General features: G+C 35.9%; 1 protein-coding gene across 4 annotated transcripts; it reads right to left on the bottom strand.

Moving 5' to 3' along the window:
* Positions 1-10621: 10621 nt before the first annotated feature.
* LOC113357375 (ABC transporter F family member 4-like) lies at positions 10622-14928 on the bottom strand. 4 transcript variants are annotated; one of them, XM_026600754.1, is made up of 3 exons: positions 14769-14928; positions 11734-13931; positions 10622-10640 (listed from the first exon to the last, which is right to left on the bottom strand). In XM_026600754.1, the coding sequence occupies exon 2, from the start codon at positions 13922-13924 to the stop codon at positions 11753-11755; it is 2172 nt and encodes a 723-aa protein (XP_026456539.1). In that variant the 5' UTR covers positions 13925-13931; positions 14769-14928; the 3' UTR covers positions 10622-10640; positions 11734-11752. The 4 variants fall into 4 exon arrangements, with proteins under 4 accessions (XP_026456539.1, XP_026456538.1, XP_026456537.1 ...); XM_026600753.1 differs by having other exon boundaries at positions 10634-10652; XM_026600752.1 differs by lacking the exon at positions 10622-10640 and adding an exon at positions 11093-11577.
* Positions 14929-15271: the final 343 nt, after the last annotated feature.

Below are 15271 nucleotides of genomic sequence, written 5' to 3'. Positions count from 1 at the left end.
TGACCCAAAATGTATATCATAATTTGTAATCAAAATTTACATGTGTTCCCTGGATTTATTCCCCTAGCATTTTTAGGGGCCACTCAAAAGGAATTAGGGGCCACTTTTGTTATTCCCATCTATTGAAGAGTGTTACGGGGTGTCTTGAAAATAGAAATTGTCTATGTTGTCCTTCACCTTTATACTAAATCTAAACCTATATCCTTTAATTTCATATCCCTCTCCTCTTCTTTTTTCTATTCATCAAACTTTTTTTCATGGTTTTAATTTTGATTGAAACCAAAGACGTCGATCAAACCAATTTTATGAATGATTGTTTAAAATTAAAACCCAAAATTCATTAACCTTAAAGTTGAAACTTAGAACATCAAAAAAGAAAATTCGAGCTAAATACACAAAACGAATAGATGATAGTAGTTGTGATCCAAAATTAGGATTTGATTGCTTGAAATCAAAAATTTGATCGGAAAATTTTCTAAAATTTGCAGTAGCAGGAACATAATCGGTAGATAACAATCAATTTATCTACCGATTATGGTTGATGTTCTTGGATTTACAGTAGCAGAAACATAATTGGTAGATAATAATCTATTTTACCTACCGATTATGGTTGATATTCTTCATTTCTAAAGAACATCAACCATAATTGGTAGGTAAATTAACTGTTATCAACCGATTGTGTTTCTGCTACTGCTTCAAATTTTATGTACTAAAATGAAACACAATCGGTAGATAATGAACATAATTGACTACCAATTATGACAGTACCAAAATTCAAAAACTGAAGGATTTTGGCGAAATCTCATTTCGGGGACAATACACATTCGGATGTTAAATTAACACAACTAACTACCGATTATGGTAGTACTAAAATTCGAAAAACTGAATATATTCGGAGGTTAAAGTAACACCATTTACTACCGATTATGGTAGTACCAAAGTTCGAAAATTCTAGGATTTTGGCTAAATCTCATTTTGGGGCCAATATACATTCGGAAGTTAAATTAACTACCGATTATGGAAATACTAAAATTCGAAAACTGAATATATTCGGAGGTTAAAATAACACCATTTACTACCGATTATGGTAGTACCAAAGCTCGAAAATTTTAGGATTTTGGCAAAATCTCATTTTGGGGCCAATACACATCGGAAGTTAAATTAACACAATTAATTACCGATTATGGTAGTACTAAAATTCGAAAATTGAATATATTCAGAGGTTAAGATAGCACCATTTACTACCGATTATGGTAGTACCAAAGTTCGAAAATTTTAGGATTTTGGCAAAATCTTATTTTGGGGCCAATATACATTCGGAAGTTAAATTAACTACCGATTATGGTAGTACTAAAATTCGAAAACTGAATATATTCGGAGGTTAAAGTAACACAATTTACTACCGATTATGGTGGTACCAAAATTCGAAAATTACAGGATTTGGAAAAATCTCATTTTGGGATCGATATACATTCGGAAGTTAAATTAACACAATTTACTACTGATTATGTTAGAACCAAAATTCGGAAATGTAAGGGGGAAAAAAACTCAAATAATTCTCGTAACACTAACTACCGAATTCCTATTTAACCTTCGATTATTGAAGGGCAATTTTGCCATTACGGAAAAAAAAAGATAAGGGGTGAACTCAACTTAGATTTGGGTGACCTTTTTTGTTTTTATTGTTGGTCCCTAATTTTTTTTTGAGTGACCCCTAAAAATGCTAGGTTTATTCCGCCATGGCGCCATCCAAAAAATCCACGATTTATATGGGTTACCAAATTACTGGGGCCGATATCATTTCATATATGACAATAAAATTTTAAACGATCCTGACCATTGGATCGGCTAAATGATATCAGCCCCTGATAGTGTTGATATCAACCCGTATAAATCACGAAAGAATCGATCATGAGATTTTTCTTTGTCCGGTTGCAATTATTCGTTCCATGTGTGTTGGTTTCAAAAAGGAAAACTTTGTAGGATTCAGTGGTTTTGATTTCACAGTCTTTTTACAGAAGAAATAATAGTGGTCCCACTGAACAGGGTTCGATTAGCACAAGACCAGCATAAGAGACAATCCTAGCCGTCCTACTTTACCCTAATAAGATCCAATCCGATCTGCTTCATTGCAGGCAATATCTACCTTGGGTACACCACATTTTTGGAAACATGTAATATGCCGACGAGTAATATGCGTGTTCTCTTTAGAACCAATAAATTTGCTGCATGCTATGTATTCACTAAAATGGCGTTCTTTTATGTTATTTATTTTCTTTATCGGGAAATTCAGGATGATTACAAGACCGGCCGAAACCAACAGCAGTGTCCAAAATCCAAATGAATTGTAGATCTAACGTATAGGACTGCAATAACACCCATCTCTTTCGTCCATAGTTCTGCCAGAGGAACACATGGTTGCCAATAGGAGGTACTAGCTCCATCATTTTGGTACCAAAACATATATAAGGTAATCCGAAAAATACTTTGTTTTATATAAGTTTTGGCACCCTCTTCAATAAATTGGTACATCCCATTAGCAGGAGACAAAAATGTGGGCTCCCACTAAAAGGGATTGGATTTCTTAATTAATTTCTGATTAGGATAGCATAGGATGTTGGGTGCAATAATCAAAAACAAGGAAAAATCAAATAAGCAAAAGTTATTGATACTTAGCTCCTTTATAATGGAAGTGATCGATTTGATGAAACGAATGAGCTTCTTATATCTCCGCAACAACAATAAGGCAAAACTTTGGAAAAACAGAGTGAGTCACGTGTTCAACACGTTGCCCTTAAGACATTAGCGCCCGGCTACACTCAAGAGTGATGCTATAGCCCTCAGAGGACGGATATCTCCAGGATAAAACACCCTAATACACCTACTACTAGCATATGTAGTAGATGCTCAACTTGAGCTTGACAACTCTGAAAAAACCATAAAGGAAAATCTCGAACGCTTGAGACAACAACATAAAATATTTTTTTCCCTTGGGGGTCCCTCTAAATATAGAGCAACCCCTTTCCCATAGATTTTACAAAAGTAGTGAATTTGTTTATATAATTGACAAATACAACTTAAGAAGAAAAACTCCCTGATGTGGGACTAAAAGGTTTATATAGTTTCTTAAAACTACTAAAAATTGGAAACTCCACAAGGTGGGACTAAAAAGTTTCATACACAAAAAAAAACAATAAATTATAATTTTTTATTAAAACTTTAAAAAAATATTTTTTTTATTAATAGTTTTCCAACAATCCCCCACATGAATGAAAACTCAATAAAACATGAAAACACAGATAGATCTTGGTAAATCAACATCCCAACCTCACGATCCAAACAGACTGATCGTGCAAGTGTTGAAATCATACTAGTCATTTCTACGTCCTCTCCCTCACACAAAAGTGTGTTGACCCTAGGGTCATACTATGGATTGCATAAATCATAATAGTATTGAGAGCTTTCATCTTTAGTTCTCACATGGTGAGACTATAGGTATCTTTCACCAAAGTGAAAAAGCATGAACTAGTGAACCCTTAGTGACCTTTAGGTCATAAGTTCCACTAATACCAAAACCATCAAAACGAAAATCACATAAAAAGCCCAGGAAATACCATTTTAGGCAGAGGTGTCCATGAGGTCTTGAACCTTTGCTTAGTGAGATATTACCGGAATTACTTGCTAGAGACAGTGAACTATATCTTGAACTGCTAGCATTTGATGTAATTCGTGATAACAACCACGGGTGATATCTCCAAGATTGTTGCCAAGCTCGTGCCGTTTTGTCCAATTTGGCCCTGGACATATCCTGTTTCTCAGAATGCTCTAGAGAATCAAAGCTCATATTCTCATAGGAAGCGGCCCACTTCCTCATTCAGATAGGTGAGTTTCCATAAAGAGTGTTACTGCTACACCTGGTGTAGGATGTTAGTACTGGAAACGGAAGAAACCACACATAGATAAAACTTCTCAAAGGAAGAATATGATTATTCAAAAGTCTGTCCTCTTTTTCTTTAGACGAGGACATATATAGGCCTTATTAGGCTTTAATGACAATATCTTCTAAGATTAATGCAAATAAAAGGAAATCTACCCAAATACGATATCATGCAAGATATCTCTTATTTCTTAACAAAAATAACAAACATGCAGATATTCTTGCATGGTTAACGAATATTCTTTCGCTGATCTCTTCCTTTCAAATAAGATTCTGCCATATCTTGCACTACATCAACACCCCACTTCAATCTTAAATTGAAACTATAGAACTTATTAAGACTTCTTAAAAGTCATCCTTCACATGCAGTCACACTATCACGTCTACACCATAGGGAAGGGACAGAGAATAAAATTCTCTGATAGTGTTTACCTTTACCCACCACAAATTAGTTGTCTCATTCGAAACCTTGATCTTGGGATCTCCAGTCAGGAAGGTTGAGTATCCTTCATGGCAAGTTTAATTTATGAGCTTAAGCCCCTTCCCTTTCGATGCATTTCTAACCTATCTCTTGGGATAAACCTTTCGTCAAAGATTGCGCGATATTCTCCTTGGACTTTATCCAATCAATGGAAATAACGCTGATTGAGATTAGTTATTTTCAGCTTTAGCTATTATATCTTGGCTAACACAATGTATAGATATAGCTGGCACAGGCCTATGCCAGAGAGGAATGTCTTCTAAAAAACATCTTAGGCACCCGTCCCCCTCTCGTGCTTTATCTAACTCAATACTCTCAGATTCCATAATGAATTGAGCAATATATGTTTGTTTGTAAATCTTCCAAAAACAAACCCTGATGCTAGAGTGAAACATATCCACTCGTAGACTTACACTCCTCTGAGTCAACTATCCAGTTTACATCACAAAGTCCCTCAAGGACAGCAAGATACCTTTGATAAATCAAATAAAAGGTAATAGAGTATTTTAGGTACCATAATACTCTACTCAGTGCATCTGAATGCTATTGCTCTGGACTATAATTATATCTACTTAACTTACTCACAATATAGGCAATGTCTGGACTCTTACAGTTCATTAAATTCATCAGACATCCTATAACTCTTGAGTATTCAAGTTAAGATACTCCATTACCCTTTTTTCTTGAGTCTACAAGAATAATCGTACGGAGTACAAGAAGGCTTACAATCACACTGATTGTATCTCTTAAGCACAAATTCAAAATAATGAGAATGACTAAGACTACATATGTTAGATTATTTTCTAATCCTCATCCCTAAGATTACATCAACAAGGCCTAAGTCTTTCAAGTCAACGTTCTCATTCAGCGCATGTTTTTAGTGGAATTAATCACATCTATGTTTGTATCAAGTTTAAGCATATCATCAACATACAAGCATACAATCACACAGGCATCCTTAACAAGTTACTTGTAAATATACTTGTCAGATTCATTAACTTAAATCCACTACACATTATCACATGATCAAATTTTCCAATTTTGTTCAACTTACAAACTTTGTCATCATAACCTTTCACTACAAAGTCCTCAGGTTGGTCTATGTAAATTTCTTTATCTAATTCACGATTTTAGAAAAGCTGTCTTAACATCCATATGATGTATCTCTAATTTGTTTATGACAGCAATAACAATTAGCATCTCAACGTAAGTAAATCTCGTCACATGTGAATAAGAATCAAGGAAATATACACCTTCTTTTAGTTTATAGCCTTTAGCTACCAACTTAGCCTAATATTTTTCTACAGTTCCATATACCTAATGTTTCCTCTTAAAGACTCATTTACATCTCATGGTCTTACTCTCTGGAGGCAAACTATAAACCTCCCAAGTCAGGTTCCGACGGACTGAGTCCATTTCACTAAATGAAGCTTCTTACCAGAATGGGGTTTCAGTAGATATCAAGGCTTCTTTACAAGTCCAGGGCTTAGACTACGCTAGGCATGTTATGAAGTCGGCTTCATAAGAAGTCTCAAGTCTAATTTTTTTATTCTCTTAGGCTCAACCTTAACTTCATCTTCCTTTAAGATAAGTTCTGACTATTTGAAAATAAATCTAGGGGATCAACAACACATCTCTAATTAGGTACAGGTTTAAGAATAAACATGTTCAAAGAACTCAGCATCCCTAGATTATGTAATAGTATTCACAACAAAGTCAGAAAAATCACACCAAAAGTATGAAAAATCAGAACACACAACCAAAAATCTATATGTAGAAGTATACTCAGCATACCTTATATGAAGACACAATCACCACTTTTGGTTTCTATCTAGTTCTTCTAGGAAGAGGAATGACAATCTTAGTCAAACACCCCCACACTTTGACATATTCATAAGAAGGTCATCTACCTTTCCATAAATCATATGGAGTTTCATCTGATCCTTAAGGGTACTATATTCAGGATATACTAGTTAAGAGGACTTCCTCCTCCCACAAGACCACAGGTAATCCTGAACTAATCAACATGGTAATTATGATCTCCTTAAGGATACAATTAATATGTTCAAGGCTTCTAATTGGTTATCAACTTCAAGTTTATACATCTTAAGGCTTCTAAGGCATCATCCTTATCCCTAAGCAATTATACAAGATAGTACCTCGTACAATCATCTACAGAAGTTATAAACTATCTTTTACCATAGTGGTTTTGGGTTGAACTCATGTCAGCTAGGCCTAACTGAATTAATTCTAAGGGATTAGAATTACTATGAACATTTGTGTTAAAAGATTTTATAGCATATTCATTTCACTTTTGTGTTCAAGATCCAAACTAAATTTGGGTACGAAGCCTATGCTAGGCAGTTTATACATTGACTTATAATTTTACGGTTCCAAGTCTACCATGCAAAACATTTAAAGACACACAAAAGAAAGCACAAAAATAAACTATGTTCACTTCATCAGATTTTCCTTCAAACTTATATAGACCCTAAGTCCTATAACTGTTGCCTAAAAAATCAATACCCTTAGTTATAACAAGTTTTCCACATTTAATTAAGATCTTCAATCTTTTACCATCTTCAAGAGAACAAGATACAATATTATTTCATATGCTCGGAACATGAAAACTTCATTCAGTGTGAGAATATTACAGATATGAACTTATGCTCGACCTTTCCCTTTTATGCAACCTCTGTCGCAGATGAGTTAGTCATATAGAGTTTCTCGACATCCCTTATCCTCTGATAAGAAGTGAACAGGTCTCTGTTTCAACAAACATACTTAGTGGCTCCAGAGTCCACCCACCAGTCTCTCACATTGGTTATTAAAATAACTTCCGACATCATGGTTCATTTTGTTTCAACTAAATTAGCATTAACTTTATACTTATTAAGGTTTTATGTTGTCTACACTTTACTGCCATATGGCCAGGAATTTTACAAACATAACAATCACCTTTAATTAAAGTAATGTCGGATTCAGTTTTACGAAACATACCTTTATTATGAAGACTATGCTTAGAGTTGTGTTTGATGTTCTCGCCTTTGTCAGCTTTGGAAAACTTGTGTTCATCCACATGCGCCTGGTAGCCATGTTCCTTTTCAATTTCATGTCACAAACTTCGTTTATACTCTGACCACGGACACGGTAATTTCCCAATCCCCTAATACACCATATCTCACAAACCTTAGTTCAGATAAAATATGAGTTTTGAAGATAATATCCAGATTTATAAACTTCGTATAAACCACCATATCAAAAAACTCATGGTTACCCCATAAAAACTACTTTAGTTAACAACAAAATTCTGCCCGTCAGAATTGTTTCTCAGTTTTGTAAATTATCAAAAAAATACTTTTACAACTCCAAAATTTCTGAAATTTTACGTGGGTAACTATCAGGATGTCTACTACTTTGTGTCAAAAGGGTTCATCGAAATTCCTTCTAGGTTAACATATAAACTCGAAACTCTACAGCTGACCAAAAATTCGTTTTTGTTTTTCACTCCACAATTAACATCCATGATTCACAAACCAACCAACCATTTTTTTTATTATCACAAATAGTAATGTCTTAAGATTGTTGGGTGCAATAATCAAAAACAAGGAAAAATCAAATAAGCAAAAGTTATTGATACTTAGCTCCTTTATAATGGAAGTGATCGATTTGATGAAACGAATGAGCTCCCTATATCTCCGCACAGCAACAAGGCAAAACTTTGGGAAAACAGAGTGAGTCACGTGTTCAACACGTTGCCCTTAATACATTAGCGCCCGGCTACACTCAAGAGTGATGCTATAGCCCTCAGAGGACGGATATCTCCAGGATAAAACACCCTAATACACCTATTACTAGCATATGTAGTAGATGCTCAACTTGAGCTTGACAACTCCGAAAAAACCATAAAGGAAAATCTCGAACGCTTGAGACAACAACATAAAATATTTTTTTCCCTTGGGGGTCCCTCTAAATATAGAGCAACTCCTTTCTCATATATTTTACAAAAGTAGTGAATTTGTTTATATAATTGACAAATACAACTTAAGAAGAAAAACTCCCCGATGTGGGACTAAAAGGTTTATATAGTTTCTTAAAACTACTAAAAATTGGAAACTCCAGAATGTGGGACTAAAAAGTTTCATTCACAAAAGAAAACAATAAATTATACTCCCTCTGTCCTAAAATTTCTGTCCTCTATTCTATTTTCGTCTGTCCTAAAATACTGTCCAGCTTCCGTTTATAGTCATATTTTTTAGTAAAACTCTCAAATATATCCTTCAAACTTTTAAAATTATAAAATTATTTTAAATATCACCGATCTAAATATTAAATGATATCTTTCTCAATAAAGAAATAAATCTAATAAATCAATCCATAAAGATTTTTATTTTTATCTTCTATTTAAATATTTCTATATATATTATAATTACCAATGTATTTTTCTTACATACTCCATATACTCCTTTTAATTTTAGTAAAAATGTACCATATAATAGGGGTAGTTTTGTACACTCCTACGGCCTCCTTAATATCTTGACTTAGTCAAAGCGGACTAATAATTTAGGACGGAGGGAGTAATTTTTCTTCAAACTTTAAAAAATTATTTTTTTTATTAATCGTTTTCCAACATAGGACCGACGTTAGACTTTGTTGAGACGTTTTTAATCTTTGTTGAGAAATAACCACGGTCTTCTTCGAATCTGTGGTCTTCTATATATATATATATATTATACCATTCTTAATCGATCTTCTGAACAAGTTTTACAGTGGTGCTCACAACTCATCGTGGGTTTACTGTTTACATATCCGAAATGGGAAAAGAATTTGCTCGCGCAGTGCGTGATCATTTTAGAACTAGAAGATGTATGGCAGTGGGATCAAGTGAGATGTGACATCATCTAACCGGGAGTAAACCCCGGTTATTCGTATTAAGCGAATATTTGGTTTTGATTTCGTCGTAAGAAAATTAACAAATCTCGCGATCTGTTTCTATTTTCCTCTCTCTATATCTATCGCTAACTTCCTTATATATCTCCACAGCATTTTGTTGAAAAACTTTTCCAATAAAATAAAATTCAGTCAGACGTACAGACGATCATAAAAGACATAAAGAGCAAGCGATAGATAGGAGAGAGACTTGACTTTGAGAAAGAGATCTTCTTATTGGGACTGGTGTTTGAGTAAAAACAGACATTATTGACATACCCCAATATATATATATATACTTGTTTGTTGTTTTGATTTCATCATCATATCATGCATCTTTGGCTTTCTTGTGTCTTCTAACCAAGTTGATTTCCTGGGGCTACATAGAATCCTATCTTTTCATGTCAAAAGGTTCAAAGGAAAAGAGATCTAGTGAAAACAGACAACAATTAGCAATATCCACTACAAAGATCTTTTGGCTCATGCATGTTAGATCTCTTCAATCATTTTAACAGTCAAAGTTTTCTTCTCACTTATTCAAGATCTTTACTGTTTTTTATAACAAAGCCAACACAAGGGAGCTTACCTGTAATCATGGTGTCTATTGACATCTCAAAACAACTAGCCCCTGCACAGATTTTCATAATTGTTTTTCTAGATAACAAAATAAATTTTAGGTCCTGAGTTGTTGCATATATAGCAACTCTTAATGTGGGGGGACACCCTATGCATGAGGTTTTGCCTCATTGCTTGTGAATCTCTATAGATTCTCTTTCTAGTATATATATTTCCTTTCTGATATGCAAAAATTATTTGATTTGATTTGATACTATGATGTCCAGTACGGTAACAAATGAAACTCCCAGTCGCCCACCATTTTTTAAGGGCGCGTCTAAAGTCAGCAGCTACCTGACCCCCGATGATTACTACTCAAAGGAAATGATTTCTCATTCAAACTTGACTTGAATAACGTTGCTATTTTTAATTTTTTGATAAACTTCAGGGTTTTGTTATTCACTCCGATTCCAAAATGCTCATATCAATCATACAGGGTAATCTAGTTTTACCAGTTCATACAGGCCATAGAGGGAGTCTGGTTGGAGGTTTTCCACTTCATACCACGAGTTCTCAAGTGCTTATTTGTTCCAGAGCTGCAATACAAAACCCCTCTCGTCATTTTATACAGCTAGTTTGTTCTAAAAGCAGTCTTGTTTGATGAGGCAAACAAATTTAGACTTCCCCAAGTATGAAATTCCCTCTTCTAATACATGTTCTGCAGCCTACCCTTCAAAGCTATTCAAGTTGCTGTATCAGTGATGACATGTTATGAGATGAAAAAAAAAGAAACTTAAAGACCGACTTTTTACGTAATCCTACTAAGTATTCATATGCTGGAGTAGACAATCATATCATGCACCTTTGTTTCTAAACAAGCTGATTTCCTAGGGCTACATAGAATCCTGTATTTTCATGTCAAAAGGTTCTACAAATATCTTTTCTCATACATGTTAGATGTCTTCAATGATTTTATGCTCTCATCTAGGAGAGAAAACTGGAGTTAAAACAGTAGGATCTAAATGGGCTAATGATACCAGAGTGACATGATTTTGGCTCATTGTACTTCTTCTCATGTATACACGACATGTTAAAATAAGGTGCAGAACTGCCTACTCACGATTGAGCTGTTTAACTATCACATATGTGAACTGACAAAAAATATTGACTACATAGCATAAAGAATCCTATGAAAAGTGGCACTTCTTGACTTTTAAGGAAATAATGTTAAATACACATACGAGCTAGAAACATTCAATTGAAACTCTTTTTATGTTGTTTATTTTAATACATAATTGCTCAGTAATCATACGAAATAAAAAGACATGGCCATGAAAATAAATAAGAGGTATGGATGGTTTAATGCACACAAGTAATCTACTAAATTGCAAGCAGAGCAAAAATGCTTATTCAATTATGGGAATAATGAATGCTCAAATCTTCAACGATGTATCGGCCTCGGCTTATATCTAGATAGATGGATCTTATATGAATCGTATGATGAAGTACCACATGAGTGGATATATATCATGTTATGATCTTCTACATCCTAGGTCTCCCCGTTCCATCATCTGGCTTATGTTCTTCATGTAGCATTCAGACCGAATGACTCTATGAAATTACGTCAATACTTCCACATATTACCGGAGACATCTCTATTTTCCCCGGGGGTCGTCTGCATATAAACCCAATAGCTAACAGTTGGGTCTTGGAATATTCTCCCCACAAATAGACAACCCCAAATTTGGAACAAATGTAATCATAGAGTGCATGCAATTTCTGATGAAGAGAAGTATAGTAACACTGGATAATATAGTCGAGACAACCATACCTGAACCTTAAATAACACATCAGTCATCCACCTCTGCTTTGATCTCTTTTTGAAGGTCTTCCTTGTATTCATCAAACGTCCCAGGGAAAGATTCTACAGTCCCATTCTCAACTATCCAAATCTGACTCTTCTCTTCATCTTCGCAGACCCTTGATATTAGCCTGGAATCATGACTAACCAACACAACACCACCTGTGAATTCATCTAATGCATCTGCTAGTGCATCAATACTCTGCATATCTAAGTGGTTTGTTGGCTCGTCTAATAGCAGAATGTGTGGTTTTGACATGGAGATAGAAGTGAAGACAACCCTAGCTTTTTGCCCACCAGACAATTTCACAATTGGTGTAAGGTGGTTATGGCTAGGAAGCCCAAACTTTCCAAGCTTCGCGCGAACAGCCTCTTGTTTGCTAAGACCTTCTTGCTCAGGATGAAGCCGAAGAAGATATTGGACAGGGGTTTCCTCCATTGTTAATAGATCCACAAAGTGCTGCGAATACCTCCCTATTCTCAACTTCTGACTCTTTCGAGCCTCCCCCTCCGTGGGAATCAAATCACCAGCAAGAAGATTAAGAAGAGTAGATTTTCCAGCTCCATTTGGGCCCACAATTGCTACTCGGGTGCCCATATCAATACCAACGTCAACATTGGAGAGCCTGAAATCATCCCTGTTTGGATAACTAAAATTCACATCAATAAGCTGCATGAGAGGAGGGGTAAGTTCGGTTGGCTCTGGAAAATGAAACTCTACACTGTAGTCTCTCCACTTCTTTGGGGCCTCTGCCACAGGTTCATCCTCGTCAACCTTCCCCTTTGCTTTGCTCTTCGATTCCTTCTTATTATTATATTCAATCCGTTCTTTGACCTTCTTTTGTTGAGCCTGATTTCCACTCCTTTTTGAAGCCTTCACCTGTTTGTCAAATATCTCAAATTTCTTATTCATCTCCTTGCGACGTTGCTCATACCCTCTTTCAAACTCATCGAAATTTCCACGATATAGTTGAAGCTTCAGATCATGAAGATGGATAATTTCATTGCAAACAGTATTCAGAAAGTCACGGTCATGAGAGACCACAACAAGTGTCTTCTTCCAACGACACAGGTATTCTTCCAACCAGAGAACAGCACGAAGATCAAGATGGTTGGTGGGTTCATCAAGTAGTAGAAGGGTTGGCTGGACAAAGAGTGCCCTAGCTAATGAGATTCTCATCCTCCACCCTCCACTAAAAGATCGTGTGGCTCGCACCTGCATATCTTTAGTGAAACCTAATCCAGCAAGTATCTTTGACGCCTGAGACTCAGCTGCATCAGCCCCAATCACCTGCAACCTCTCATATAACTCAGCAAGCTTTTCACCTGTGTCGTCATCTTCATTGTTGTTTTCCTCATCCCCGTCAAGAGATAAATTTTGCAAAGCCGCAACTTCTTCACGGAGTTTGACGAGTTCTTCATTGGCCGAGACGACAGCTTCAAGGGCTGATTTATCATCACCAACTACTTCTTGCTCAACCAAAAGAACATCAATATTTTTAGGCACGGGAATCTTCCTCCAAGCAAGAAGTTTCAATAACGTGGACTTCCCCATTCCATTAGGTCCAATCAAACCATACCTCTTCCCATGGGCAATCTTCACGGATGTATTCTTGAGGAGCTCTTTACCCCGTGCAGATACAGAGAAATTTTCAATTGTAATATCTTTAACATTAGCATCAGCATTATCGTCACCTTCAAGGACCGAAGCACGACTACCAATGACAACACTGAAGGCTTCACGATCATCCCTAAGAGCCTCCTTTTTTGCCCGAGCTGCAGCTTCAGCAGCCAGCATTTCCTTCTTTTCTCGTTTTTTCGCATCCAAGGAGGCAGCTTCAAGTGGCTTTATATCAGCATGGCGATTAGATTTCACAGGAACATTACCACCGGGATTATTTTGTTGGTCTTCTTCAGACAACTCATCCTCATCTTCATCCGATGGTGGAAGATCTATGTCATCAGTATAAGATGTGCGTTTTTGGGCTGCTTTTGCTTTAGACTTACTAGTAGTGGCAGAGGAAGAACCCTTAGGTTTCTCAGACTTTTGGTCCATACTGGCAAGCATAGCCGAAACTGATAACTTCTCCTTCTTAACATCTTTTGCAGCAGTTTTACCTGCTTTGGCTGTTCCAGCCTCTTCAGCTTTTTTTCTCCCCATTGAAAATCTGAACATAAAAATATAAAACAAAGCAAATCATATAAGCAACGGAATATTTCTATATGCTTGTTGTCGGCCAGTATCAACAAGTTTTAACCAATAAGATGAAGCCTTGCTACAAATTCAAGGACAAGCATATATCTAAAACTAATCAGTTAACATACTACATCTATTTCAGTAGAGGAATAGGAGAATAAAACAAGAATCCTAAGCAATTAGATAAAAAATAGATGAACTATCTATTAACTATTAAATTGTTTGTATTACACTACCAAGGGACTGTGTAAATAAAATTCAAAATCATAAAGCGAGTGATACTGAGAACTTCAATTTTCTCAATATCATATATAATCGGATTGAATCACGTAAAGTTTCCAAAATTCAAAAAGGAAGCTAAAGATTTCAATCCACTACATATACATACACGGATAAAGCATGAAAACCAAAAACCCTAGATAAGATTACACGGAAAAAAATTCAAGAACGGAATAACAGAATTAAAAATCAAACCTTTGGGTTTAGCTGAGAGAAGTAACCAAAATATTGAATCAGAGAGAAGTTTTTTTTTTTCCCTTAGTCAGCTGAAGAGCTGAAGCCATATAACCCACCTAACATTCTCTATCTATATAGATTTACAGAAAAACTAATCCTTAATCGGATTAATTTCATATCTAATCGACACTATCTTTATCGGAGTTCTTAGCAATCAGAAATTAACAAACCCTAGAATAACTAATACTACTTTTTATTTTCAGATTGACGTACAACTCGAATCCAGGGAAATCAAATTGACAAGATGAAGGAGTAATTGACAGAGAGAAAAGGGGGTTAGGAGAGAACATACCTTGGTGCAGGGATGATTGCAGCTGGCTACTCTTTGTTGGAGATGAGATTTAGGGTTTACTGAAAGAAAATAAAAAAGCAGAACTATGAATGTTTTCGCTGTTCTATATCCCGAAACCAGGCAGTTATCGAAAGCCGAATTTAGAAATCACTTGTACCCAACACGTTTTCTGCCGTTTAACGTTTTTGGAAATTGAAAACGGTTTTTGAACCTCAAAAACCTAACGGGCCCCAAGTTTAACCAAAGCCAACGCGCAAGACGACAAGACCTCAAAATCCAAACGGGCCCTAGGTTTAAGCAAAGCCAACGCAAGACAAGAGCTTACTTAAACAGTTAGACTGGGCCTTATGGCCCTTCCCAAGCCCTTCCCAATTGCCTTTCCATGTCGGTTTGGGAAGAACCTAGGCCTAGTGGCGATTCTCTATTGTGAAAACTACAGGGGGACCCATTCTCCCAGACTTTTCTACTATGAAACCCGCGCTCAGAAAAATACAGGCGCGCAC

Source organism: Papaver somniferum, chromosome 3 (assembly GCF_003573695.1).
Source record: "Papaver somniferum cultivar HN1 chromosome 3, ASM357369v1, whole genome shotgun sequence".
In the NCBI taxonomy this organism is placed as follows: domain Eukaryota; kingdom Viridiplantae; phylum Streptophyta; class Magnoliopsida; order Ranunculales; family Papaveraceae; genus Papaver; species Papaver somniferum.
Note: the sequence above shows the minus strand (reverse complement) of the source record. Positions and strands in the feature narration are given on the sequence as shown.